Raw genomic sequence first — 27689 nt, forward strand, 5'->3', positions numbered from 1 at the left:
TTCGTTCTTTAAATTTCCAACGATCTCGACACCCCTAAAAAGCTGTCGAGAAATGCAGACGACGAGACACTCCAATTCAACACCTCCCGTCGTCCAACGCGCTACATACATTATTTTTCGTTCAACGTTATTTCGGAGGAACACACTTGGACGACAGCAGTCGAACAAAATAATGAGCGACAACATTCTTCTATGTAATTTTCGACTCGGTGTCTATGTTAATATACACGATATTTCAACCTTCCGTATTTTTGAACACACTTGTAGGCGCAACCAATATTATTTTCTAGCTTTGAAGTTGGTACGCGTGTTTACGACATGTACCTACGAATCTTTGAATTCTAGTAGCTCTTCTGCTTTCAAGCATAAAGCATGAAAACATTTACCAATGACGTTCCACTCTTACGTAAAGAGTGTGAAGAAAAATAAACGACGCATCGCGTATACATTAGCGGTATATTTCTGTCTTTATCGTACCTTAAACTTTTGATGTATCCTTAACTTGATTTTAAAAACGTGCTCCGATTCGCTTTCAAATCGACTCACCACGCGAGTTACTCGTCACGTGCGCACTAGTCTGCGCAGTAAACAAGCTATGTTGATAGACGCAAGGTGTGTGCTCGTCACATTGAGTTGACTAACTAAAAGAAATTGCGTTAGTTCGGACATTTTGTTTATCCGCAGTGATGAATCATTGATGTTGACGAGGATTACGTGAAAGGAGACGTTCCACGAGATGCGTAGAATGTTAGGTTATATGTCAAACCTCTGAAAAAACGATAGTGGCGCTGCGCGTATCGCAACGCAAGTACAATTAAAATCAATGTAACAGTGCAGTGTTTCGAGACGGTATTTTCTAGAGTGCATTTTTCGGCGTGTTTGCTCGAACAAGAAATGTCGAACGGATTGACGGTATTGCACAATGACAAGGGCAACAACGAGACAAGTATGAGATTTGTATATCGATTTTTTAATTCAAACATCAAACGTACATGTACATTGTCGTTACATTCTCGTGATTTCTTTTATCATTTAGACTGCAACGCGTCTACGGTCAGTCCTACCGCCGCGGCATCTGTCACGGAGGGATTACAGGAGGAATGTTTGACCGGGGTGAGTTTCCATTTGACAAGATTGTTTTTGGACCTGAAAATTGTTCTTCGAATTGTATAGCCGTAACTCGTTCCTCTCTTCACAGATGGAGCAATCGAACGTCTCGAGGCACACATTGAAGAGACCTGCCGAATCGGATCCCGAAGGTCAGTGGCTGATTGCACGATTTTTTTATCAGACGTAGTCGAACGACGCTAGTTGTTAAGCATGTGCATATTAAATATGAATGTTTTGGTAGAAACACGCAGAACACGGATCGCCTTAAAAATCTTCCAGGTTCAAGTTCTGTAGAGCTAAGGAAAATGATCCGTGCATCGAACAAATTGATCTGTGTTTCTTATTTTACTAGGTATCGTCAACCCGAAGAAACGTCACAAGAACCCGCAACCCAAGAATGCAGTATGCGCCTTGAACGAATTAAAAACCGGCGCGGTATACAAAGTTGTCGATCAGACCGGTCCGACTCATGCCCCGATATTTACGATCGCCGTTCAAATAGATAGACAAACATACGAAGGTAAAGGTCGTACAAAAAAAATGGCAAAACACGCTGCGGCCGAACTCGCTCTGCGAAACATCATTCAATTCCGAAATACGCCAGAGGTTCATCAAGCGATTAATACTTGTCAGCCTTCGATGCCTCTCGAGCCAGATTTCACGAGCGACGTTACAGAGCGCGACAATCATCTCGTCAATGCGTTCAAAACGCTAACTCAAGAACCAAAGAGTACGAACAAATTTTTAGAGAAAGGGCCAGTGGCACTTATTAACGAATTGTATCCTGGTGTCGTGTACAAATGTGTATCCGACAACGGTGAAAGTTACGCAAAATTCACGATATCGGTGACCATAGACGGAGAAACGTTCGAGGGTACTGGACCGAGCAAAAAATTAGCAAAAGCTGCCGCGAGCAAAGCAGCTTTGGCTAAATTGAGGAACGTTCACAGTTCCTCTTTTTGCATACCGCTTCCAGTTCGCGTTCTGCCAAATTTCTCCAATAGCGGGCATTGGCAGGACCAGATGCAACTGCCCCAAATGTTAGCCGACAAAATAGGAAAAATGGTGAATCAGAAATTTAGCGAACTTATTCAATCTAAGCCACAGCACGCCCGACGTAAGGTTTTAGCGGGTATTGTTCAAACCAAAGGTTCCGAAGCCGAACTGATATGTGTAACAACCGGTGAGAGACAGTTTTTTTTTACAAGTCTCCTTATTTCTGCACTAAATATCCATTTAACAAGAAATTGCTTGACTTTTTTTTCTCTCCTTTTTTTCTTTTAAACGAAAGGTACCAAGTGTGTGTCCGGAGAACATTTAAGCGTCAGTGGTGGTGCTCTGAACGACTGTCACGCTGAAGTGGTTGCGCGGAGATGTTTGTGCGAGTATTTATACAAACAGCTGGAACTTTATACAGAAAGTCGCGCTGCAGAATCTATTCTAGAACCCGCTAAAAAAGGATACAAACTAAGACAAGGGATTCAGTTTCATTTGTACATAAATACCGCTCCGTGCGGCGACGCGAGAATTTTTTCACCTCACGAAGAAAACGAGTCTGTCGATAAACATCCCAACCGAAGAGCAAGAGGTCAATTAAGAACGAAAATAGAATCCGGAGAAGGGACGATTCCCGTGAAAAGCAGCGAAGGTATCCAAACATGGGACGGTGTACTTATGGTACGCGTTCGGTGTTGTACACTTGAAGAAATACTTACCATTCTGTTGAAACTTTAGCGTACGAACATCTGTTTGAATTTATAGGGCCAAAGACTGCTGACGATGTCGTGTTCGGACAAAATAGCTCGGTGGAACGTACTTGGTGTGCAAGGTGCACTTCTAAGCCACTTCATCGAGCCAATTTACTTCCACAGCATCGTTCTTGGCAGTCTATTGAACCCAAGTCACATGTACAGAGCGGTCTGTGGGCGTATCGAAAACACGATTCAAGGTCTACCGCCACCGTATAGGCTTAATAAACCGCTAATGAGTCTCATCACATCGTCGGAGGTTAGGCAACCTGGAAAGGCGCCTAACTACAGCGTAAATTGGACAATCGGTACGAGAGAGAACAAGAGCCGTCGTAGTTTGAATTTCATTGTAAATATTCCATGTGTTCTCAGGTCAAACCGAAGCCGAGGTAATTAACTGCACGACGGGCAAGGACGAACTGGGTAAACCGTCCAGGATATCCAAACAAGGGCTCTTCAGGAGATTTTACAACTTGCTAGATAAACTCGGTACGATAGACGACGCCGATAAGAATCGGTGCCGGCATTATTTAGACGCGAAATCTTCGGTGCAAAATTACTCGGTAAGTCTGGTTATATTCTCGTTTCTAAAGCTGATCATAAATATCGTCATGGTTCGTTATTGTTTTTCTATTATTTTTCTGTGAGGCAGCTCGCCAAGCATCAATTAAAGGAGGCTTTCGTAAAAGCACATCTTGGGAGTTGGGTTAAAAAACCGATCGAACAAGACATGTTCGAGGTCGATATCTGACTAAATCCAAATACCGATAAAATCTCGACAGACGACACGGAGCTCCGGGTGGCAGATTATGTAGTTCCTACTGCAAACTAGATCGCTCGCTCAGCGTGTTACGATATGGCAGAATGCGGCATCAGTAAAGCATAAATCGTAGGATCTCACGCGCGTCTCTCTCTTCGAGTTTTCGTTGTGTGATATCTCGTCGCATATGTATATATATATATTTATATACATACATATGTATATAAATATATATATATATATATGTATCGTGTTCAAAATACATAACAAAGACGAGCTCCACGTTGGGCTATCTTGTTTTCGAGTCGTCGAAAGTTTTACAATTCCGATAGTTGCTCAGTTTTAACATAGGGTAATCAAGCGGCACGTTTCGATACTTCGAATTTTAATCTTAATCGTTATAGCGTAAAGTCAATTTCGACAGTTTTTATAGACTGGTAGTAGACACGAATCGCATCGAAACGGTTTCGTTTCGCGAGAAAAAACTCGGATAGAAAAGGAGGGAGGGGCGTGGTAGGTAGTTGCGACTGCAGAATTTCCGTCATTCCATCGTATCCGAGATCCGTTTTTACGAAAGAACGATTCAGCACATATCCGTACGTCAGTTAGTCAGTCAGTCAGTCAGTCAGTCAGTCAGTCAGTCTTCTTGTTAGCAGGAAATCTTCTTGTATCGGGTATTTTAACGCGAAACAATAAACGACTTATCGTCGCTTCGAGTCGCCTGTACACATAAAGAGACAAGAGAGTCGGAAATTGAACACCTCGAGATTTTACTCGTGCCTGCAATATTTTTTCCTAGACGTTAGAGATACAACAGTGATAATAAGAAGCATCGCGTTACATCCCGAAAGGCTGTGACCGAGTGTAGAGAATCATCGGCGTGCAGATTATTACTTCGTCTTCGTTGCGAAATTCGCCGAAACGAGATAGGAATCGACTCTTTGTCGGCGCGATCAACTATTTCTTTGTCGGTCCGTTATGATTTCTAATATACAGACTGTCTCGAGAAGAATGTTTAAAAACTTGCTTACGTGTCCGGAATTGCGGTTTCGAAACGCCTTGTACCAATTGATCGAAGAAAATTAATATCTTTTTGGTAATCGTCGACAAAGAATCGGCTCTCGATCGTGTTTTTGCCATTGGGTTTTCATAGGGAGCAAATGGGAGAGGCTGTGTGACTGAAGTACGAACGAAATAAAAGCGTGAATGGATTATACGAGTCAATAAGTACGTTACGATTAATAGTTTAGAGAATCCTAAGATCATTGCCTCACTGTGCCAGTATTATATATACATATATATAAATATACATATGTAATTAATGCAATTCTGCCGTAGTGACACACTGCTCGGTGTCGGTCCAGTTTTGCGTGAGAAACTCGATAACTATGTACGAAACGAATCTCAGTTTAAAAGTATTGCTAGAAGCAATCACTTCCGCGAAAGAAGTGTAAATCGAGTATCGCGATTAGTCCAAGTTATGTCGGTGTACACAGTATCCTTTTTTTTCTTTACTCGATACTACTTTGCTTCGTATTATTTATAACTTCGCGTCAGTATTATTCGCTTATTTTCGTTTCCCTTCCTTTCTTCTTTCTCTCTCTCTCTCTCTCTCTCTCTCTCTCTCTCTCTCTCTCTCTCTCTCTCTCTCTCTCTCTCTCTCTCTCTCTCTCTCTCTCTCTCTCTCTCTCTCTCTCTCTCTCTCTCTCTCTCTCTTTTCGTTTGCGCAACAATCCAAGCAGTGTGCAAACATATGTGCCAATAAAAATAACGTGAACGATTTGATCCTGAGATCGGTTCAACACGGTGGATGCAGCGTCTAATCGGACCACTAATAAAATTTCGTTAAGTTAGTTGTTTTATTATCGCTTCGTAGACCAGCGTGGGTGTCCCTCGCGCGTTTGCTTCCCCTTCCAACCGTTTCTTCTATGCGCGGTATACTTACGTTGTCAAAGAAACCGCGCGACGCTGAAGAGGCAGCCATGACAAACTATTTAGCGTCTCCGCAACAAAGAAGTTCACGGACGCTATGCACGACGTACGTACGTAGATATGCGTTACACAGAGACCCGTTCGAATCAACAAGATCTGGGCTACGCAGCGCTGCTGTAGATTGCGAAGAAGTGGAAGTGGGGGTGGAGGCAGTGACGTAAAATAGGCGAATAACAATATACTCGGTACTCGACCGGCAAAAGTGAACAACTATCGTTTCGCTTAGTCTTTTCTGTGCCTGAAATCGAAGTTACTTTAAGTTAATCGCGAGTATTGTAAACGATCGATTTTTCTTGGAACTCGGCTAACGAACGCACGAGTCGCGCAACGATAAAGATTTTTGCCATGATCGCCACTTTGCCGCTTGCTTCTTGCCTTTGCATATTCGTTACGCGCGAATTCAATTTCTACGAAGACACCAAAATTACGTACACGTATACACAGTACTTAGCAATTTTCCACCGATAACGAACAACGGAGAAATATTTTCGGCAAGGGAACTCTCACGGATCTGGGTCGACGATTATTTTGCCGCGGTGTACGGAGCAAGACGCGCACGCGAATGGTTAATATATTATACATACATACGTATAGTGCGGCCAACAAACGCGAGAAACCGGCCAAAGACGCGTGCTATCGGTTTTTTTCACATCATTGAATTAATCTTAGTGATTTTAAGACGAGGTCGGTCTTTTACAATTTCTAGGATACACATTTTTATTAAGTAGAGAGCAAGGGGACGCGAATTACTGTTTTCTCGGACTCTTTCGTAATCTTCTCGTAACTTCACAAACGTATCGCGTGCACACATTTTCTATACATATTCATATATATACATGCGCGCGCGCACAGTGTATATAATATATGTCTACGTACTGTACACGTACGTATGTATATGCATATTATATACATCTCACATTACACACACCGATCGGTACTGATAGCAAAACCACTTAATGGTCAGTGATCAAAACTTGGAGTGAGCATATTTAAGATACGATGATAGAATTAGTCGAAACGATTAAGTAAGGTACAACGTTAGTTTTAGACAGGACGATTAATTAAGGTACAACGTTAGCTTTAGTCAGGACGACTAATTAAGGTACAACGTTAGATCTAGTCAGGACGACTAATTAAGATACAACGTTAGTTTTAGTCGATCTCGACTTAACATCACCTTCGATTTTTCCTCCGATTTTACACGGGGAAGCATAGTCCTAGAACATCGAGTATAATACGAACTTCGTAGTTAGCTAGTATTTAAGCTTGACTAGTGCCTCTAGTTGTAACTATGTCCAAAGTATAAGTAAAATCGTTAAACAAAAGAACGACGAATAATAAACCTTTATTTACCAAACGATAGATTTGTCTTGCAATCGTCCCCATTGAATAATCTTAACACTTTACTTACCGATCCATCGAAGTACGAATACGTTGCAACGATCGGGAGCCTATCGCGCAGAGATAATTCAAACGTACTCTCCGATTTAAAGTTCCGTAATGAAAAAACGAAACAAACGAACAGGCTCTCGACAGTTGATGTGGTTATTCGAAGACTTTTAAATGCTTAATCGTAAAGACGATCGTCCGTAGTAGTTTAACATTTTTTTCCTTTGGATACGTGTATCTTTTTTCAATTTGCGGAAAATGTTTGGTCTGCCTCTTGCTTCGATGCTTTCGACCGCAGCAAAGTTGAGCGCTATTCGGATGAATCTTATTCGAAATCAAATACTCCGGTTACTCCCGTTCCACGGTAAATTCACCGGAAGGATTGTACTGAATAATCGTTCCTGTTATTCGAATAAGATTTAGCCCGTCTTTGAACACTTGTATCGCCGCTTAATAGAAACTCGATTCGATTAGACGCGTTTTAAAGCGTTAAACGTTACATTACAAGTAGCCGTATGCATGTTGCGAATTTAGTATCGCCTAGAAAATATAAGTCGCGTAGCAATCGACGAACAACAACGCCAATAACTTACATTCTCGGTTAGAAAGCGACAGAAAAAGACGTTTTCTTTTTTTTTTTTTTTTTTTTTTTTTTGAAACTATATATTAATTATATCATCGTTACTGTGTACTATATTATTCTTCCTCTGATAATAATCTATTAATAGCGCTGTACCTATAGCTATCGTTATCGCGCTTCGCACATGAATATCCCTCGACAGACCTTTTCACAAATTCATTGAACTCTGTTCGTCGATAGGTAGCCTGAACGACTAGATTCGGTTCGAACTACATACGTTCGCTTCAGTCTTGTGAAATTTTACTACATCGTCTCGATCGTTCGAAATACTCTATTTCTTTTTCTTTCTTCACAATTTCACAACTTTGTTGCTGATGTCGCAGCGATGGTTCTTTATTATCGCGAATAATTACCGGCAAGACGAGATGCGACCACGTGCGAAGCAATATCTCCTCCAAACGTTACATCGATTTCTTTATTTCTCTTTATTAAACTTAATTCCTATATGATATGTATCGAGTTTACCAAGCACCTGTCGACGTACGATTTTTTTTTTTTTTTTTCACGCGTAGCCTCTTTCATTACCGCGAACTTTACAAAACGCGTGAGTCTGGGTGAAAAGTATGCTCGAGCGGAGTCGCGCGGAATAAGTCACCCCGAAGTAACATTAAATTCCAATGTGTATATCTTATTGCCGTAGATCGTCCTCGTTAGGTATTTGCCGAACCGCGATTGCTAATTTTAATCAAATATCCGCACATTGTATCGACTTGACGTTACGTTCGATTCAACCGTGCCCTAGGCTAATATATGTGTATATATATATATATATATATATGTATGTATATATATATATATATGTATATATGTATATATGTATATATGTATGATGTATGTATGTATGTATGTATGTATGTATGTATGTATGTATGTATGTATGTATGTATGTATGTATGTATGTATGTATGTATGTATGTATGTATGTATGTATGTATGTATGTATGTATGTATGTATGTATGTATGTATGTATACATATACGTTCCTCGCTGTACTCGAATGCGTCTGTCCAGAATTCGTAAATGGTAGTTCGTTGGGAAACGTTGTCCAAACGCTGTACCATTATCCGAGGGAGGTCCCTTCGAATTATCCATTGCTTGTTTACCAATTCGGAATGGAACAGTGAACCGAGATCGAACGTCTTCGATTCCTCGAAGAATCGAAATTGAAGAATGTGAAAAACAAATATCACTGGTAATTTCATTGTATTTATTTCGAGCACGCCTTTCACCGGATATCGCGTAACGGAGGCATACGACTGGCTTCGTTCGAACGGAAACCAAACGCGATAACAAATCGAACGCACGGAACGTTTGAGAATAGCACGGCTATCGAGGTTTGCGGATAAGAGAATTTTCTAACGAATAAACAACAAATTCCAGCCACCCGATGCGTCCTTTCACTGGCCCATAGTCATATCTACCGATCTACCGCGATTACACCGTAATCGATCGATACCCGTCTCCAGTTTCTTTCACATCGTGCGTATGTGAATATTTTTCGCTTTTCGTAAGGCAATAAGGGGTCGATCGGCATTAATTGCGAATCGGATGGAAACGACGACGCTTCGATCGCGTTATCGATTCGGGGCCTGCGGGTGCTCGCTAAAGTCCAAGTGTCCGGGCAATTTCGGTGGAAAGTGTCCTCGAAAAGTAGCACCTCCTTGCAGGGGTGGTTTAACGCAGTACTCACCCCTGTGACTTGCGATTAATAATGTAATCGGTACTGTTTGTACGGTTACGGTAACAATAACGAGCTCTATATAGTTTCAACTATAACTTGGACAAGGTATGTAGTAGGTACAACATTATTTCTAGCTTGTGCCACGGGAAACGAAAGTTGGCTTCGTTTATCCTTGTCTCGCGACGCGACGCGAAACTTGGAACAAAGTTGTCCGCGCGCTTGCCAGGATCGCGATCTATCCGAGACTAGGATTCTTCGAACCGAAACGATCGAACGATATTCGGTTCGGATCTATCGTAGCTCGGTCGCTAAATATTCGAACCGGACAAGCGTGCGTCTCCAATGGAACGATTCTCTCCTCGAACTTTCGGTATCGAAGAGATTGGTCTCCTCTTTCGTCTTTATTACCGAACCACTCGATCGATTGCTATTATTCAACAATATCGTACACCTATCACGAAAACACGTATCTGCTTACACGATAAACAATACGATACGATCTACTTCGAGATAGACTCTCTACTTGATTATAATACAAGTGAAGCGTTTTACGGATACAACGCGCATTGTTCAGCCTATAAACGGAAGGAAAACAACAGTGAACGGGAAACGCGGATTTCTAATATCGACGCTTGACGAGGGGGGTTGGGGGATAGGGGAGGATGGGGGGGGGACTATTTACAATGATATCGTTGGTGATACTCGTGCTTTTCGTCGACAATTCAATTTCGATTTCTTCTTTTACGGAAGACGGTAGATACCGTTCGAGCCGAAAACCACGATGAAACGAGAAACAAAGCACGCGGTTACAACACGATGGTAGATCGAGGCGGTGCATAGATATCGGTTGCATTCGTCGTTAGGAAACTCGGGCGTTGCGTGTCTCGAGGAACAACCGCCATTGAAATTGGTCGCATTATTAGCCGAATCGTTCGTCGCTTTCCCGACGCTCCTATTTCCCATAGACTTCGATAGGCAAGTTTCGTCATCGAAAAGGATAACTCGATTCTGAATTAAAATATAATATAATACATATAATATACGTGGCTCTCGATATCCTCTTCTACCGGCCAACCTTTTTCGATTCTTCGACGAACTGGTTACGATGTATGTACGATGTATTCTTTAGCTCGCGATCGGTTCGAAAAGAACGCAGTAACGCGCGATGCTTCAACGTACACGCAAATATATGTACAGTGAACGATGCAGCTCGGTATTCCTCGTCGGCTGTATAGCCGTCCATAGGGCGGTCCATCTCCTGGAGGTTATTGGTTCTTTGTGGCACGAGCCGCTGTCGATCGGTATTCCGTGACCATCCTGATCATCTCAAACGGGATCGATCGTTCTGGACCGTTACCACTCGTAGTCGTGCTGATGGAAAGGATTGGTGCATGGTTGTTGAGCGTGTAGATGGATCTCTATCGGCGGTGGCTTGACCAGATCGAATTCCCGGTTAACCCCTTCATTGTAAGTCTGTCGAGAACAGAAGAAAAACGGAAATTGAGTAGAATGGTAGCCGGGTGCCGCGCGTGTTGGGCACTCCTCGAATAATATTGGCGCGAAGCGTGTAAAAAACAAAGGAAAAGATTTTCGTTCAGAGAGTATAGCCTTGCGTAGAAGTTTTTCTTTCTCATCCCGATCTTTCTTTCGACAAACGTCTTCCTCGTGAAGACATTCTAATTAGAATGGTCTTACTAAACCTGGAAGCTCCTACGGATATACTCGTCCTCGCCTTTGCCAGTCATACCGTAATTATATCCACCTCCGCCGCCGCCTCCACTGTTCAGAAATGGATTCGTCGGATTCACGGGACCTGGAACGCGAACGAAACGATCACGGTGGTTTCGTATTTACATTTAGTAAAAGTGGTTCGCGCGTTCGATCGCTCACCTCCGTTCGCACCGGGTACACCGAGGTTACCACCCGTGGTTTGGTAAGTGGCGCCGTAGCCCGATTCTTGATTGGCCAGTTCGTGCAGACGGGTAGAACTGAGCGCTCGAGGTATAGCGTTGCTCGGCACACCGTGCGGCGCTAGATGAGTCGCCTCGGCTACTTGGCGAGGATCTTCCGTTTGCGGCAGATTCGAGACGAATCCCGTGTCCTTCTTGTAGAAATTCACGAACACGAAACCACCGAGAACGACCATGCAGAGCAAACCGTACGCCCTGAACGTCGCGGTCGTCCCTGAAAGGAGATCAGCCAAGAAGATTATTATCCGAGCTAGTCTCGCGACCTGGATAGAAAAAATATATTTATCAAAATGGCTTACCGTAAGCATGGACAAACATGCCACCGATCACAGCACCACATCCCCTGCCAAGACCGTGGTGGATACCTTGAAGGACACCTTGCGCGCTGGTGCGCAACTGAGGAGGTGTATTGTGAGATATGTAGCTGCAACACGCGGCCCAAACAGCGGCGTGCGTTATTCCTTGAATAAACTCGAAAGGCAATACCCACCAGGGTGTCGTCAACCAGGATATGTAGAGAAAACGGATAACGTTACCACCCAGTCCCATGCACAGCACCTGAAATCAGTTGAGCGTCGCTAGCTCGAGTGTACGAGTGTACGAGTGCTCGTGCCAACGAAATATCATCGGCCGCGAATCGGGGCCCAGATAACCTCGCAAAACGTCGTTTCTCAACGTCCGAGGCTACCTTCGATTCGGGATAACGCCGTAGGAACTACCTTGACGTGGCCGATTTGACGGATCAGCTTGAAGCTGAAGAAGTAAGCGAATATCTCCGAGATATGATTAATCACGGAAGCAACGCCGAAGAGCGTAGGCGAGCCACCGTAATCCTGGAGATGCCAGAACAAGAAGGTGAAGATCAGTCCGATACCGAAGCCCATGAACCAGGCCACGAAGAGAAAGGACGCGCACTTGATGTCTTTGAATTGCTTGAGTACGGTCACCCATTCCGGAATCTCGCGCATCGTTTGAGCGAACATTTTCGTCTGAAACGAAGACGTAGAAAGATCGAAACTAGCAACAAAGGTATAATTGAAAAGGGACGAGGATTCGATACCTTGCCCTCCGGCGGCTGCGGCTTCGGATTCACAGCGGCCGACGAATCCTGTAGACTGGGAAGATTCAGCTGCTGAGACAGTTGGCTCTGCAACTGTTCCTCCCTCGTCGGTTCGGCAGGAGGCTTGATCACTTCCTAAAGAACAAATTGAATCGTGTGCTCGTCTCGGTCCAGTTACTATTCAAAACCACCCTCCACCCACCGGCTCCGAATCGACGACGTAGTACTTGAAGTTGATTTGCGTGGCCGTGATCAGCGCGGCGCCCATGAGGACGCTGAAGATCGCGAAGCAGATCGTGTAATTTTTCTCCCTTATGTCTGGGCCGCACGGGTGGTCCGGAAAAGCGGTGCTGTGGTCCAAGGCGATACCGACGAAAAACATGGCCAAACCCCAACCCAAACTGCCAAACATTCGCTGATGACCGTATCTGCGAAAAATCGAGAGGTAAACGAAACGATATCCGTTTCGATCGAGATCGAGGTTGACTCGTTAACTGGTTTACCTGTCCGCGTCTTCGCCCAACAGAGTAATGACGGCCGAATCCGCCAACGTGATCGCAGGTGCCGAGAAAAACTCACCGACTATCACCAACAGCAACAAGAGGAGAAACGTTTTCTGGATGTCCTAAAACGATCGAATTCTTGTCGGTGAGTCGCCGCGTGCATCCCAAACTACGACGAATCGTTCGTAAAACGATGAAACGACAGCTCGCTTACCGGTAGTCTGTAGACAATCGAGCTGAACAACGGTTTCACCCAGCCCTTGTTTTCCCGTTCGTTATAGTTCGCGGCGTAAGACACCGGGTGAGGGCTCTGGCCAGAGTGAGGTATCCTAACGTAGCGTCGAGTCCTGATCAATGGCACATCGATATCCTCTTCGTCGTCTTCCGCATCGTCCTCGTTTGACTCGTTCTCTTCGTCCTCTTCTTCTTCCTGTTCTTCTTCCTCTTCTTCTTCTTCGTCCTCTTCTTCTTCTTCTTGTTTCGTGAGCATCGTCTTACGGAGGTTATTATCCATCGCCGGCCATCGCCAATGAGAGAAGCTGAATTCCTTATTATCCCCCGCAGGTTCCGCAGTGTCGTCCGCGTCACGTTTCGCCATGACCTTAGTCGGCGGTGGTTTCACTCGGGGCTTGGACCGCGTGTACGCCTTCTTCGGCGGCTTTCCGTCGTCCAAGGGTTGATTCTGGAATGGGAACGGTCAAAGTTTTTAAACGGGAACGAAAACACCGATCTCGAACGTACGAGAGAGCTTACGTTGAGGAAACGCTTGTACTCGAGGACATCGGCTGGACGGTTTCTTCTTTGTAGGGTCTCGAAGTCGATAGTCTTGGCTTCGGGGTTATTCGTGTTATCTTCGAACACCAGCTGCTTGTACTTGAGGTCCTCGACGGGACTCTCCTCGGTCGTAGGCGTCTCTCTACGAAACCTGTTATTGTCCTTGACGTTTTCCGCGACGTTGTCCATTGATCCGTCGCGATTCTTTCGCGAACGCGACCTTCTTGCCGACTCGAGCCCATCGTCGACGTTGTCTTTCCGCAACCTCTCGAACACAACGTTCTCCGCGACTTCTAAACACTCGTCGTCGTTCCGATGATAAAATTCATCGAGGTTCACCGATCTCTTGACGATCCTCTGTTGAGGATTGAACACCGCCAAGTACACGCTACCGTTACGCAGAACCATGCAAGACGTAGTTGGGGGTTGGATGAAGCCCAGAGGAAGGGTGAAGATGATCCAACAGGACAAAGAGGCTAAAAGCATCAGTTTGCCTTTCTGCCATCTGCAAGAGAAATAGGTCGGTGGGTTTTGGAAACGATTCGGTACTTATCCGAGCAAATTGGTGACACCGAAGTGTCCCGTTCGTTGTCTCGAGACGCGAGGAAGTTGTCTATTTCCGAATCGGTCGGTTTCGCGTTAACTTACGCAATCTTGGATTCTGCACAACGTTCCTCTGTACAAGTCAATCTGTGGGCAATCGTAGTAATTGCAAAAATGGACTTTTCTCGCGCGATATTCGACACTCTGTACTCGGTATCGATCGCGCTCGATCGCACTCGAACGAAAATTAACGTAAAGAAGAATCGTCGAATGGGATTGTACATACCCTTTGGCCGTATTTTCACGTCGCTCGACGTCGACTATCGCGTTCCTTAGTTAAAACAATCGAGTATCGACCATCGTAACGCTCGAATGTGTGCCAGAGTATCGCCCTATCGCTCTATCGCTCCTATTCTCTGTACAACGGACACAGGGGGTATGGTGAACTCGTAAAAGCAGCGAGGCGCAAAGACGGTAATGCACTCGAGCATCGGGAACGTCAAGAGTCGAGAATGGTTACGTTGAGAACGTTATGGGTACGCGTGCGCGTGTAGACACACGCAGGCACACGTACAACAAGGGCCGCGAACGTTACACGCACGCAACGAATAGTTTGAAAGACATTTCGAGGCTTGCATCCACAACGGGTATCTTTTTGTGCGGTAAGATATCATTGGAACTGGCCTCGATGAAAGAAGTACGACGAGGCCGTAAACCGGTCAAGGGAGTCAAGATAGGTGGTCGCGGTGGCCCTGGCAGCGAAAAACACATTTGGCGCTTCTTACCCTCGAGTATATCGCGATTTCCTTCCATTCGAATCTCTGTGTTCCTACTTTGCCAGCTAACGTTTCTTTCGACCTGTCTATCCCTTCCATCCGCGATACATTCATTCGCGATGCATCCAACCGCTTACCTATCAGCCAACGAACCCCAGAAAGGCGCGCTGAGAAACTCGATCAACGGCCTGAGTCCGATCAAAAGGCCGCACTGACCCGCGTTCATGCCCATCTGCTTGAAGTAGACTCCCATCAGGGGGAACAGGGAACCGAATGCGGAATAAAAAAAGAAGTAGAAGGTCTTCACCGTGAGTAATTCCTGGTCCACGGATCCGAACAAATACTCGATCACGTCGCTCTTGCCACGGATCTTGTTCGTCGCATCCTTCGGCTCCGGGTACAAGCTGGGATCGACCTCGCCGCTCGCGTGAGGATCTACCATGGGCCTGACACCCGGCACCTGGGGCAGCGTTCTGCCAGTGCTCTGTTGCGACCCTCCCTCGGCGGTCTGATAATCGTAATCCTCGTGTCCATAGTTCTGCATGACTCCAACCAAGGGCTGGTCCCGTTATTCTCTGCCCTTCGGTTTTTCTTCTTTAGATGCAAGTCGATAGAATCGAGCGAGCAATCGTCGTCCAGTGGCTACGATCAAGAGACGACGACGACGACGACGACGACGACGACGACGACGACGACGACGACGTTGACGACGATGTTTGCACCGAGCTGTAGATTCGGCCGCTTCGCGGACAGCCTGTGCCGGACACTTCCTCTCGTGAACGATCCGTCGAGTGTCCCGTCTTTTGGGAATCACCAGCTACAATCCTTTTAAACGAGCGTCAAATCGATGGCCAACCGTGTGGCACCTTTCGCTCGCGAAATCGATAGTCCTGACAATGCGCCCGCGCAACTTTACAGCCCCGCGTGCACCCCACCAAGGCGATGGCCGTTCGAGCCTCCCTCTCGCGAGCTCGGGAGCAATTCCGTTGCTCGGAGACGAGATTCTTCCAGCCAATTTCAAGGACGTCGACGTTTTCGCGCTTCCAGAGCATCTCAAAGATCGAACGATTCCGAACATTTCGATATCGATTGAAAGTAGAAAGAATACATGTTTGCTTCAGGATCGTTGTTCAAAATTTCCAAATTCCTCCCCAATCGATCTCTACCGTTTTCTCGATCACATCCGGTTCCCAAGAATCGTTAACAAATACCATCGTCGATACATTCGCGCCTACAAGCTTTATTCCCCCTTTCCTTCCAATCGAAAGTCATCCATGTTCCTTTCGAACGAAACCGTACACTTTATTTCATTCTAGACCAAGTACTCGTGATCTGTTGAAGAAAGGGACATTTACATCCGTAAACAATCGAGATATTCAAGTGTTCCCTGAATAGTCACCCTACTGGAAATTGCTACGAACTCGACATCCTAACGTTGAATGTAGTAGAATAGCCTCCAGAAGCGTGTTTCGAGAAACCTTTATCGTGCTGCAACTGCAGCCACCTTCGACGACGGTGACGACGACCGTGCGTTGAATGTTGGAGACCTTGACCCGCATCATGATTCGGATCCACTCTTTTATCTCGATAAATGCAGGAATTCCAATCACTCGCCAAGATTCCTTATCGTGTGCACCGCAACGGCTTAAAAGTTCTCCAATGTAGTACGGGTATACTACATGCGTTTCTCCGAAAGTCTGTTATCGGAACCAAGATTGAACTCGTGTTACGGAACCCTCCACGGTCGATAAAAAACGAATTTCACTTCAAGGACCGTAACTGTTGATCATTTTGGCGGTAGCGTTAGCTTTGAATTTTACCAGATTCATCGAAACGTTCTGCCCGTAGCTCTGTAATCGGAATAGACATTTCTTCCGAACAATTTGCATTCGAGGTGATCCATGTTAAACCGTGACGCATCTCTGAAATGTTATCTGCGAATCGCGTGCGTAATTGAATAACCACGGTGCGTGTGCGTGATTGCAATTTTTCTTCATCACCGCGATAAAACCGAGACTACGACTACAACGAGTTGATCGATTCAAAGATCGACGAAAAATTTGGAACGATCGACGTTGAACGAACGTTGAAAACGCGATCGATCCTCTTACTTTGGTCAAACGTGTGTTGGTCTCCAAGTGGCCAACGATCGATCAACGAACGACAATGTTACACAGATTATCGCAACACTTGTCGGATCGAAATACGACCAAATTTCCGGGCGAACTGGAAGGGAAGAATTTTTGCGAACCCGTTGCTAAACCGAATCGACTGTAATCTTTCTTGTCCATAAGCTAACCGCGTTATTAGCTTTAACGATGATTCCGAATATAAGCTTCCGTTCTCTACGAGCAACCAGTGACGCAAATCGACTTGACCTTATTTCAAAGTTCAAGCATAAACTTCGTAGGGAGAACGGGAGAAGTTCACCTACACGCGTATGCTAGTCGTGCGTAGTTTCGACGGTCAGGTTCGTCGAAAGCGATGCCACGCGGAAGTCGTTGCGCGGTATTTTAACTCGACGAGGATGGGTGAAGGTTTGGTGAAAATAACTCGAGAAACTTTATAATTTGTAAATAAAATAAATAGTCTTTATTCGTCAGTCGTTGCTCTTAACGTAGGAAAGTACAGGCGATTCATGAACGAGTTGACTTAAATTAGCGATAACTATGTACAAATCTAATTTATCGTTGTCTTTCGATGCGGTCTAGCCGCATGCACGCGCTCTTTCACACACACACATATATACATTCGCTCTTTCGTGCGCTTCTCTCTCCTCTCTTCGATACTTTGATTCAGCGTCATGTTGAATGCTTCCTAATCCTGATATTTGAAAACAGCATTTGGTAAAGGGTCTATGTGAGAGTGACGTTGAAAGACCGCCGAAGCCGAGGTCGAGGATGGCGCGGGTTTCGGTGGCCCTTGGAACATACAGGTTTTGGCAGTCTTCAATAGACGACCGTTGTTCGTTGTCCGCCAATAGACCGTTCGAACAGCTTGCTTGCCGGCAACGTAACTTACGGCTCCACCGATCAACATCTGAAAACGAAAGAAAAATATAATTATATTCGCGTCCATCGAGAATTCCACGTGATTTGGGAAACAGTTGTACGAGAAATATCTTCCAGAAGTAACGACAAATCTACAGTTTCGAGTCTCCGACTCGAGGAGTAGAGTACACAGGTGACCGTTTAGTGGCCCAAACAGGAAAAGGAACCCTGTACTCACCTTTTGTATAATACGCGTAGTGACTAGATTGAACGCTCGAATAGAACCAAAACGGTTCTACGAATGGTGTTGCAGCAAGAATGGGTCTTTGTCTTGCTCGCGATTGTGCGAGAAGATTTGAACTGACGAACAGCCCGCCTCCCGTGGGTAATTTATACGGTAAGTACGCGTCACGAGATTTCGCGATAAGGCCACGTTCACGCGTCATTCACCGTGATCGTCGAATCGTCGAACAGTGTACACGCAGCCGATCGTGGAACGAGGCATTTTTAGTAACCGTCAAACAGAGAGTTAGATAAACGGATCGCGGTCGCGAGTATGCCTACCTATCGGGTATACGTATACGTATACGCCGATGCATCGTTATCGACAATACCGATAAATAATCAACGACCGGGGACCGCAATTGCGCGTATCGACCGAAAACACGGATCAGACAAGCTCGAGCCGGAACAAACGCAGACTGCATCGTTCGTTCGAACGATGCGTGTACCTACATTGCACACGACGGAGCAGTGTTTACTTTGGTTTACTTCTCTCCTAATCCGAGTTAAACATGATTTACGACACCTTCCTCTCGCTTTTTTCAAGCTTTGTCTCTCCTCCTCTTGGCCCTACTCTCGATCGAGGACAACGATCGTTCTCGATATTTGGAAACCGTGATACCTACTGCGCAAAGTACGCGCATATCTTATGACTCACACTAAAGAAGATTGTAAACGAGATCTTGAGCCAAGCCGGCTTTCAGTTTCAACTCTCGTTATTGTTACAGTTACGAATTGCTCGAGTCACGCGTCCAAATCGTGTATTTAATCAATTACGATATCTATATCGGTTGGAAAGGTGTTCTCTCCTTGTTCCGCCGAGTTTATTTTTATCGTATCCGCGAAATCGGATAAGATGACAATCGACCGTCGAGTGCAATTTTATCGGTTAACCGTTTAGACAGTTAAATTAAGATGAGTTTTAGCGGGTAGGTTCCGCATCCGATGTTTCCGGATGCGGGGAGCCCCACGCACCCCCCGGCCCCACTCCAAGAGGTCGGGGAAGTCTTTCGAAGATTTCCTCCACGTTGAACAAAAAAAAAAAGAAAAGTGCAATCCTTACGCGAGCAATGCTACGTCCTTGCTTGTTTCGCTACAATACTTGTCCGAAAAGTTGCACGGCGAGAAGAAGGTTCCATTGGCAAACGGCCGATGGAGATTCGGTGAGAGTTCATCGGGGACTTATGGTCGTCCCGTGTAATTCGAAATCGCATAATATGAAAGAATACGTACGCGCATGTACCAGTTGACGCAAATAATGCGCAGAACCGGACACGGTTTCGCGCGAAAGAGTAAGCGAGATTACACGATTCACGTGTAACTTTCGTGGCGACGCAAGTAGAGAACAGCACCACGATAGCGATAGACGACGATCCTCGATTTCGATAAGAGAGCCGACCTCGTGTCTTCGTTTCGCTGATAATCTACGAGAAGGTTATCGATCAAAATATATAATGAAAATTCATTGCCTACTTCCGGAATTGGGGGTCGTCGGCATCTCCTCTCGAGGTAGATCGTTTTAAGGTCGAGCGATAACGAGAATGAAAAAGAAGAATGTAATAACGTTCGGTGTAAAAATTACGTAAGCGTATACACGCATGAAAGATAAGATTGAAGTGGTCGTTTGGACTAGTCGTATCTTTGCCAGGGTGGGGGAATGGTCCTCTTCGATACTCGAGCGATACACGATTATCGTTGTCGCGACAAGCTTCTCTCGATCGAGACGGTATCAGGTAGCCGAAGATCGAAACAAAGTTCAAGACGTGGTTGTTCCAAGACGGATGAAATTCGTCGACGATGGGAATCGTTGGTTAACGTTCACCTACTGTTTCTCGGAATTCTGGCAACCGTCTAAATTACGAGTTAAAAACGCTTCCATTGGTTAAAAGCATTGACCGAAACACGAAACATACCAGAAGTTACGTTTCAATTTTTCCACCGTTGTTTATAATTTTACGAGCGATACTTCCCATTGCTCTGGGAAGCTGCAACGTCGACGTCTTTCGTTATACCGATTTCATCTTGACGTCGAATAAAATTTCTAATCGGCGCAGGGTGTCGCGTTTAATTCGTCGAGATCGAGTCCCATTCGTTCGCAGAGGAAAACAGGTGTCGCGTTGTTATCGCGTTGGGAATTACCCAGCCGTTCGATGTTGCTCGTCATCGGGAAGACGGTTACGTTACGCTACCCCGGACCGACGATATTCGATATTATCTGTAACGGGAAAGCGAAGAACGCATTCGTCCGAATCGCGTTACTGGTGCCAAAGAGTCTACCCGCTTACCGCGGTCGTTCTCTTATCTCGTGCAATCGTTCGATCTCTTTCATTCGCGATACGAAGAAGAAATTACGGCTCTCGATAAACAAGCATTTATTCTTTTCCATAGGATTTAATCGTCTCGCGGATAATTCTTTTTCTACAGTTTGCGACACTTTGGTCCCGATAACGTCGATCACCTCTCGATCTCTTTGTAATCACCGATCAAAGTCGCTACGTTGTCGCGAGCTTCTTGAAAGACACTTTCTTCCATACCTTCGCCCACGTAATGATGCACGAAGGCTCTCTTCCGATACATCAGATCGAATTTACGTCCCAACATTGTCCACGAATGTCGAATGGCCGTATTGTTACTAATCATCGCCACGGTTCTTCTCGAGTTCGCTAAATCTCCGCCAGGCACCGTCGCGGTAGGTTGATAATTGATTCCTACCTACGGCACGATTAACAACAATCGTGTCGCATCGAGTGAAATTTAGGCAAGAACCTTGTACCTTGAAGCCGATCGGACTCCAATCGACAAACCTAATAGACTTTTTCCCTTTCAACGACGCTATCGCTCTGTTCACATCGTTCGGGTTCACGTCCCCGCGGTATAGCAAACAGCAGCTGGTGTAAGCTCCCGTGCGCGGATCGCATTTTACCACCTAAAATTGAACAGAGTGAAACGAAACGATGCTCCGCAGTACCTTCCGAGTCAGCCCGATGAGCGCACCTGATTGGCGGGATCGAAGCAGTCGTAGGTGATCTGCTGCGTCGTGATTTCCACGTGCATAGCTTTCCTAGGTGTGATGAACGGAGCATAAGTAGCCAAGGAGAAATGAATCCTGGGATAGGGTACCAGATTCGTCCGCAGCTCCTGCAAACTCAGATTTACCGCTCCTTCGAATCTCGTCGATGCCGTGATGCTCGAGACAACTTGAGCTTGCAATCTGTTGAGGTTGGTGTAAGTGGGACATTCCACGTCCAAATTTCTGCAACGAGTGCGGAGAATCATTCGACGAGCACTTCCGATTTCCGACTCTGTTCGATTTTATTAAAGGGACACTTTCGCAATACCTAGTGCAAATGTCGTAGAGAGCTTCATTGTCGACGAGAAAGCAACAGTCCACGTGGTCCAAGCTACCGTGCGTGGCGAAAAGCGCGTTATACGGTTCAATGATAACAGTGGAGATATTAGGAGCTGGACAAATAACAAAGTCCAGCACGATCTTTTTCGGATAGTCGCGCGTTAAACGTTCTAGCAATAACGTACCGAAGCCACTTCCGGTACCACCGTTCAGCGATCTGGGAAATCGAATACGTAATATCGTACAACGATTGGATCGGGCTTGGCAACAGCTAGCATTCCATCCGTTTACCTGAACACAATGAAACCGCTCGGTCTCGAACATTTCTCCCATGTACTGCGAACACGGTCCGCGACAAGATCGATCGCCTCGCGACCGGTGGAATGGTACCCTTTCGCGAAATTGTTCGCTGCGTCTTCTTTCCCAGAGACGAGGGACGTTGGCCCGAAAAGTTTCCGATAGGCGCCTATTCTGATCTCGTCGATCACCGTGGATTCTAGATCGACGATCACCGTGCGTGGTGTCATTTTTCCCACCTGAAAACCGAACGACACGATCGTTGAATAAAATAAGGCAACCGCGTTACAAAGGTCTCTTCGTTTCACTTACATCCGTCTCCGCAAAGAACGAGTAGAGCGAAGCATCTTGCATACGATAACCCGGACGAACGTAGCCGTTGGGTAACAGCCCGTGTTCCAGGCAGAATAATTCCCAACAGGCGTTTCCCACTTGCGTACCAGCCTGTCCTATGAAAATTGTTATTATTTCACCCAGTCGGTCCATCGTTCGACCGTACCCCTAGCTACACAAACGATTTTCATCCTCTCCGGACATAATTTTCTTTATTTTTTACGATTCATTTTCACGTGTCAGTCGAAACCAGTTAGGTTCGGTTCTTGACGTTGAACGTATTCATTTATCGGGGAGAGTGTCAAATTTTTCTGACCGCTCGTTTTGTACCACCGTTTATACTATTTCTCATTAGTATTACATAGAATTCGCAAATAAGAGTTTTCAGCAGACTTTTATTGCGCAACATTACATAGTATGCCATCAAGTTCGCCACAATATCGAGTTTGCGACGATAACATTTAAACGAATCAAGCAACGCGTAATTGCACTATACCGAAATCACAATTATTCAGAATGGTTCCATACATTTTTATAACGCGTATTAATCGTACCGTTCTTATTTTTATTCTATATACATACACGCGTGCACCTGCACACACGGGCAGAAATCGCGTCTTAATAAATCGCGACTAAAACGAATACTGGTTACGACTTCGTGGTACTCATAATTGATATGTATTTTGATCCCTCCGAATAGCATCGAACAAGTGAAAATAAATGATTGCGATATACACGAACTTTGAAATTCTGTACCCAGAGATCGAATACCTGACCAATTCTGATGTTAATTTTTGTACCGTTACAGATTTGGTTCGATTTCGCAAATTGTAAAATTAGTCTCCGTACGTTATCGAAGATTCACGTGAAACTTTATGCCGACGTAAAATCAAAGAGTGGTATCTCGAGGGGAGTTAAAGGCGGCAAGGGCGCAAGACGCAGAGAATGTGCATTATCTAATCTAGCCTCCTCGTTGGGAACGACAGACACAGCACGAAGTTGCTCCGTTAGCTGACGCACCTCCTCCTCCTTAGCCTCCAATTGAACAAGCAGACTGTCAATGTGACAACGTAACTGGGAATTCACTGTTTTCAACTCTTCGATAACGATGCCAGTATCTTTTGGATGTTTATAAGACTTATCTTCGTTATTTGACGATAATATCAAACACAGGAGGCTATCTTGTTCTTCGATCGTTCTATATATAACTTGACGCAAAGTTCCATCAAACTTCTCAGATGGCAATTCAGTCGTATCTTTTTCAAGTTGCTTGGGTACCTGTTTGCCAAGGACTTCTCGCTGCTGATTTTCCAACGAAGCTTTGTACTCCTCATATTGCGCTTGTTTCATTCTATAAAACGTTTCCACCCACAATTTATACTGCATAAATCTAGAATTGGTCGCAAATTACTATCACTTACCTAACAACGGCAGCTTGTCGTTTATGATAATCGCGTTGTAGCGCCAAGGATTCTAAAGTAACCAACGAATGGAACGAAACGATTGCAGCTGGAGGAGTTGGGCCCGATAAACTGGAAGTCTTGGATCGAACATGGCTCAATTCCAATTGTGCGTAAGCTTCTCCTAAGAGGCTGGCCACTGTTTCGTGACATTTGGCTGCTTCTTCGAATCGTCCTTCTTGCAACAGTGCTTCCGCTCTTCGTTGTCTTTCGTGCGCCTTTGAACGAGAAAAGTGCATCGTAACAATGCAGTTGAATATAATGAACAGACAACACTCGACGGTTCAATATCGGGACAACGCGATTCGAACTGTTGCATATTTTGGTAAAATCGGCTCGGATAGCTCGTGCGAACAAACACTGAAAGATTGATCGTAATGTGTACGAATTACCAAAATTATTAATCACGCGTAACAACGACAGATTCGAGAATACGAGACAATCACGTACCGCGTTCAGTATCGAAGTCTCCATAGTTGATCAGCTGATCAAGTAACAAAACGAAAACAGAAATGTAAATTGTGGGTTATGTTCGTCGATCGTTGAACAACGAATGTACCGATCGAGCTTGAGAACATGGTTCGATGGTGTCGTTTCTTTGATAAATGTTGACACGTAGTAGAAGCTTGCAAGAGGTACATTTTATTACAAGCAATGTATGGAAAAGGTTAAGAGTGTCGCGCCAATATGAGTCACAGACAAGGTACAGAATAGACGATTCCTTTTACGGGAGTTGTGTTATACAATATGAAATAAAGACCATGAGAAAAAACACTGTAGCTTTGATTATTGACACTTATTATAGACTTTCGAAACGAATCACCAGGATTATAATGAGAACTAATCATATTAGACCGACTCAGTTTGTATTACAAAAACGTTTTTTCTTTAGTACTCTCTGGTTTATACTACATTTGTCTATACTTAACAAAAACGGCTAGATGTCGCTGTAAGTTCATCGATAAAAAAGGTAGCTACCAAAAATGTCGCTACAGGCAGCGAAACGATTTAGCCATTTAGCAATGAACAAATCGAACCATTTCCTGCATGAGTGATATGTATAAAGAGACATTAACATTCGAAACACGCAGAAATATTAACAACGCATTTACTTTAGAATAAAAATTGATTGAAATTGTCGGTCTTCACAGATTTCGCAATATCTCGGTTTTTATTTATGGCAACTATCAACAATTATTATTGGACAATGGTTAAAACAATTATTAGCAATGTTTTCGTTTAGAAAATTGCTTAATATTTCATTTTGGTGAAATATTGTTTGTTCGCGAAGGAATTTTTCGTCGAGGTCTAACAGACATTGTCAAAGCTACGCGTATGAATTATCAATTCACAAGTGTTCTGCACGATTATTTTTCTATCTAGAAAACTAATTAACTATATTTCGGCTCTTTTAAGTAAAACACGCAACTACTACGCGTATTGTGTAAATTATAATGTTGAATTAATGTACCAAATAGACAATTATTACCTTGCATGTTTTAAAACTTTACGAAATACGTTTTTACTTCGAATCTCGATCAAAATCAATTTCTATAAGTTACTTAATCATTTGTAATGAATAAATAAGATGCACATTGTTCGATTGATATTGGGAACATGCAAAAATGTTAGTAACAATCGCGGAAATGAACAAACATTCACCGAAACCGTTCGCCTTCGCAGATTTCGCAATATCTTGACGTTTATTTATCATATTTATTAACAACCGTCGTAGGACCGTAGATTAAACAATTGTTAACAATATCCTAGTATAAATAATAGCTTAAAAGCCATTAATTTCTTGAAATATCCGCTTAAATCGTACAAATAAAATCGAAGTAACGGTAAGACACCTTCTCGAGGGTATAAATAGAATCTCCGGCTACCGAAAATTTCAGTCGCCCGCGAGCATCCGCGGCGGACGGAGCTCCTCCTCTGGGGGACCTCGACCCTTATGGCCAGGATGGCCCGACGCGGACCCGCGACAGGCTCCCGGAGGAACCGTGGCGGACGGGTCTCCGGGCCCGGGGGCCCGACGCTGAGAAGGGCGGAACCGCGGCGTACCCGCGGAGGACTGGCGGCGGACGGAGCTCCTCCTCTGGGGGACCTGGATCCTCCGGGCCAAGGTTGCTCGACGCGGAGATGGGCGGTACCGAGGCGTACTCGCGGAGGAGTCGCGACGGATCTGCGCCGAACAGCGCGAGGGAAGTCTATCGAAAGGTAGATCCATGTAATGCGAATACAATTCAATAAATTCATTAAGTAAAAAATAATTAGCATTTTTTCTTTTCCCACTTTATTTCCACTACTCCAAGAATTTCTAACTTTTGCTAAAATTTTTCCGAAAATTCTCAGGAATGACGTCATTTTCGCGAAATTCCGAAAATTCTCAGTTAAAAATTCCAGTTAAAGCACAAAAATTCGTTCAAAATTCGCGGCTCGGGGAAATTCTTGGAAATGACGTCATTTCCAAGAAGTGGCATGATAGGAATACCTCCTCGCACATCATGTTCTCCTGATACCAAAGTCCCGAAATGGGCGAAAAATTTCAGCCGAAGTACAGAAATTCGTTTAAAGTTCGCGCCTCGGGGAAATTCTTGGAAATGACGTCATTTCCAAGAAGTGGCACGATAGGAATACCTCCTCGCATATCATGTTCTCCTGATACCAAAAGTCCAAAAATCTGAAATTCTCTAAAAATTTTGCCCGAAATTCAGACTTTGGTATCAGGAGAACATGATGTGCGAGGAGGTATTCCTATCGTGCCACTTCTTGGAAATGACGTCATTTCCAAGAATTTCCCCAAGGCGCGAATTTTAAACGAATTTCTGAACTTTGGCTGAAATTTTTCGCCCATTTCGGGACTTTGGTATCAGGAGAACATGATGTGCGAGGAGGTATTCCTATCGTGCCACTTCTTGGAAATGACGTCATTTCTGAGAATTGTCGAAATTTTGCGAAAATGACGTCATTTCTGAGAATTTTCGAAATTTTGCGAAAATGACGTCATTTCTGAGAATTTTCGGAAAAATTTTAGCCATAGTTAGAATTTCTTGGAATGGTGGAAATAAAGTGGGAAAAGAAAAAATGCTAATTATTTTTTACATAATAAATTTATTGAATTTTATTCTTATTACATCGATCTACCTTTCCACAAACTTCCCTCGCGCAGATCCGCCGCGAGTCCTCCGCGAGTACGCCGCGTTACCGCCCATCTCCGCGTCGGGCCCCCGGGCCCTGAGGTCCAGGTCCTCCAGAGGAGGAGCTCCGTCCGCCGCGGTTCCTCCGGGAGCCCGTCGCGGGTCCGCCGCGTTTCCGCCCTTTTCCGCGTCGTGCCACCCTGGCCCTGAGGGTGGAGATCCCCCAGAGGAGGAGCTCCGTCCGCCGCGGAGGCTCCCGGGCGAATGAAATTTTCGGCAGCCGGCGGTTCTATTTATACCCTCGAGAAGAAGGTGACTTACCGTTACTTCGATTTTATTTGTACGATTTAAGCGGATATTTCAAGAAATTGATGGCTTTTAAGCTATTATTTATACTAGGACATTGTTAATAATTGTTTAATCTATGGTCCTACGATGGTTGTTAATAATTATGATAAATAAACATCAAGATATGACGAAATCTGTGAAAGCGAACAATTTCGGTGAATGTTTGTTCATTTCCACGATTGTTACTAACATTTATGCATGTTCCCAATATTGATCGAACAATGTACATCTTATTTATGCATTAAAAATGATGGATTCGCCTACAGCAATTAATTTTGATCGAGCTTCGAGGTATAAACGTGTTTCTTAATGTTTCAAAGCATGGAAAGTAACAATTGTTTATTAAATACATTGATTTAACATTTGCTTAATTCTTATCATTTACACAATACTCGTAGAAGTTGCATTTTTTACTCAAAAGCGGCGAAATTCAATTAATCGCTTTTCTAAATAAAAAAATCTTCGCGATGATCGATATGTGTAGCCTTGACAATGTCGGTTGGACCTCGATGAAAAATTCCTTTGTGAACAAAGTATATTTGAA

The 27689-nt window shown here is 44.6% G+C and overlaps 4 protein-coding genes across 12 annotated transcripts; 1 reads left to right on the forward strand and 3 right to left on the reverse strand.

Moving 5' to 3' along the window:
• The first annotated feature begins 449 nt into the window (after nucleotides 1–449).
• Nucleotides 450–25902, forward strand: Adar (adenosine deaminase acting on RNA). 4 transcript variants are annotated; one of them, XM_076309503.1, is made up of 8 exons: nucleotides 453–946; nucleotides 1037–1113; nucleotides 1199–1259; nucleotides 1463–2293; nucleotides 2402–2787; nucleotides 2872–3166; nucleotides 3231–3421; nucleotides 25556–25902. In XM_076309503.1, exons 1-8 carry the CDS (start codon nucleotides 895–897, stop codon nucleotides 25697–25699), a joined length of 2037 nt encoding a protein of 678 aa, XP_076165618.1. In that variant the 5' UTR covers nucleotides 453–894; the 3' UTR covers nucleotides 25700–25902. The 4 variants fall into 4 exon arrangements, 3 of the variants coding, with proteins under 3 accessions (XP_076165618.1, XP_076165620.1, XP_076165619.1); XM_076309505.1 differs by lacking the exon at nucleotides 25556–25902 and adding an exon at nucleotides 3507–6972 and having other exon boundaries at nucleotides 469–946; XM_076309504.1 differs by lacking the exon at nucleotides 25556–25902 and adding an exon at nucleotides 3511–6972 and having other exon boundaries at nucleotides 478–946.
• On the reverse strand, nucleotides 8826–15847 carry Jef (major facilitator superfamily domain-containing protein 6 jef). 3 transcript variants are annotated; one of them, XM_076309501.1, is made up of 11 exons: nucleotides 15084–15847; nucleotides 13607–14132; nucleotides 13068–13535; nucleotides 12854–12975; nucleotides 12553–12778; nucleotides 12351–12485; nucleotides 12010–12279; nucleotides 11590–11848; nucleotides 11211–11504; nucleotides 11068–11133; nucleotides 8826–10793 (listed from the first exon to the last, which is right to left on the reverse strand). In XM_076309501.1, exons 1-11 carry the CDS (start codon nucleotides 15488–15490, stop codon nucleotides 10783–10785), a joined length of 2784 nt encoding a protein of 927 aa, XP_076165616.1. In that variant the 5' UTR covers nucleotides 15491–15847; the 3' UTR covers nucleotides 8826–10782. The 3 variants fall into 3 exon arrangements, with proteins under 3 accessions (XP_076165616.1, XP_076165615.1, XP_076165617.1); XM_076309500.1 differs by having other exon boundaries at nucleotides 11021–11133; XM_076309502.1 differs by lacking the exon at nucleotides 15084–15847 and adding an exon at nucleotides 14457–15076 and having other exon boundaries at nucleotides 11021–11133.
• Nucleotides 17509–18397, reverse strand: LOC143145788 (uncharacterized). The gene is made up of 2 exons (XM_076309511.1): nucleotides 18175–18397; nucleotides 17509–17985 (listed from the first exon to the last, which is right to left on the reverse strand). Exons 1-2 carry the CDS (start codon nucleotides 18380–18382, stop codon nucleotides 17654–17656), a joined length of 540 nt encoding a protein of 179 aa, XP_076165626.1. The 5' UTR covers nucleotides 18383–18397; the 3' UTR covers nucleotides 17509–17653.
• LOC143145787 (tubulin alpha chain-like) lies at nucleotides 19515–24555 on the reverse strand. Of its 4 annotated transcripts, XM_076309509.1 has the most exons (11): nucleotides 24108–24502; nucleotides 23619–23875; nucleotides 23218–23548; nucleotides 22177–22308; nucleotides 21859–22103; nucleotides 21753–21784; nucleotides 21557–21680; nucleotides 21213–21471; nucleotides 20992–21144; nucleotides 20753–20930; nucleotides 19515–19642 (listed from the first exon to the last, which is right to left on the reverse strand). In XM_076309509.1, the coding sequence occupies exons 1-11, from the start codon at nucleotides 24129–24131 to the stop codon at nucleotides 19530–19532; spliced, it is 1848 nt and encodes a 615-aa protein (XP_076165624.1). In that variant the 5' UTR covers nucleotides 24132–24502; the 3' UTR covers nucleotides 19515–19529. The 4 variants fall into 4 exon arrangements, with proteins under 4 accessions (XP_076165624.1, XP_076165621.1, XP_076165622.1 ...); XM_076309506.1 differs by having other exon boundaries at nucleotides 21557–21784; nucleotides 24108–24501; XM_076309507.1 differs by lacking the exon at nucleotides 19515–19642 and having other exon boundaries at nucleotides 19654–20930; nucleotides 21557–21784; nucleotides 24108–24555.
• Nucleotides 25903–27689: the final 1787 nt, after the last annotated feature.

Source organism: Ptiloglossa arizonensis, chromosome 4 (assembly GCF_051014685.1).
Source record: "Ptiloglossa arizonensis isolate GNS036 chromosome 4, iyPtiAriz1_principal, whole genome shotgun sequence".
Classification (NCBI taxonomy): Eukaryota; Metazoa; Arthropoda; class Insecta; order Hymenoptera; family Colletidae; genus Ptiloglossa; species Ptiloglossa arizonensis.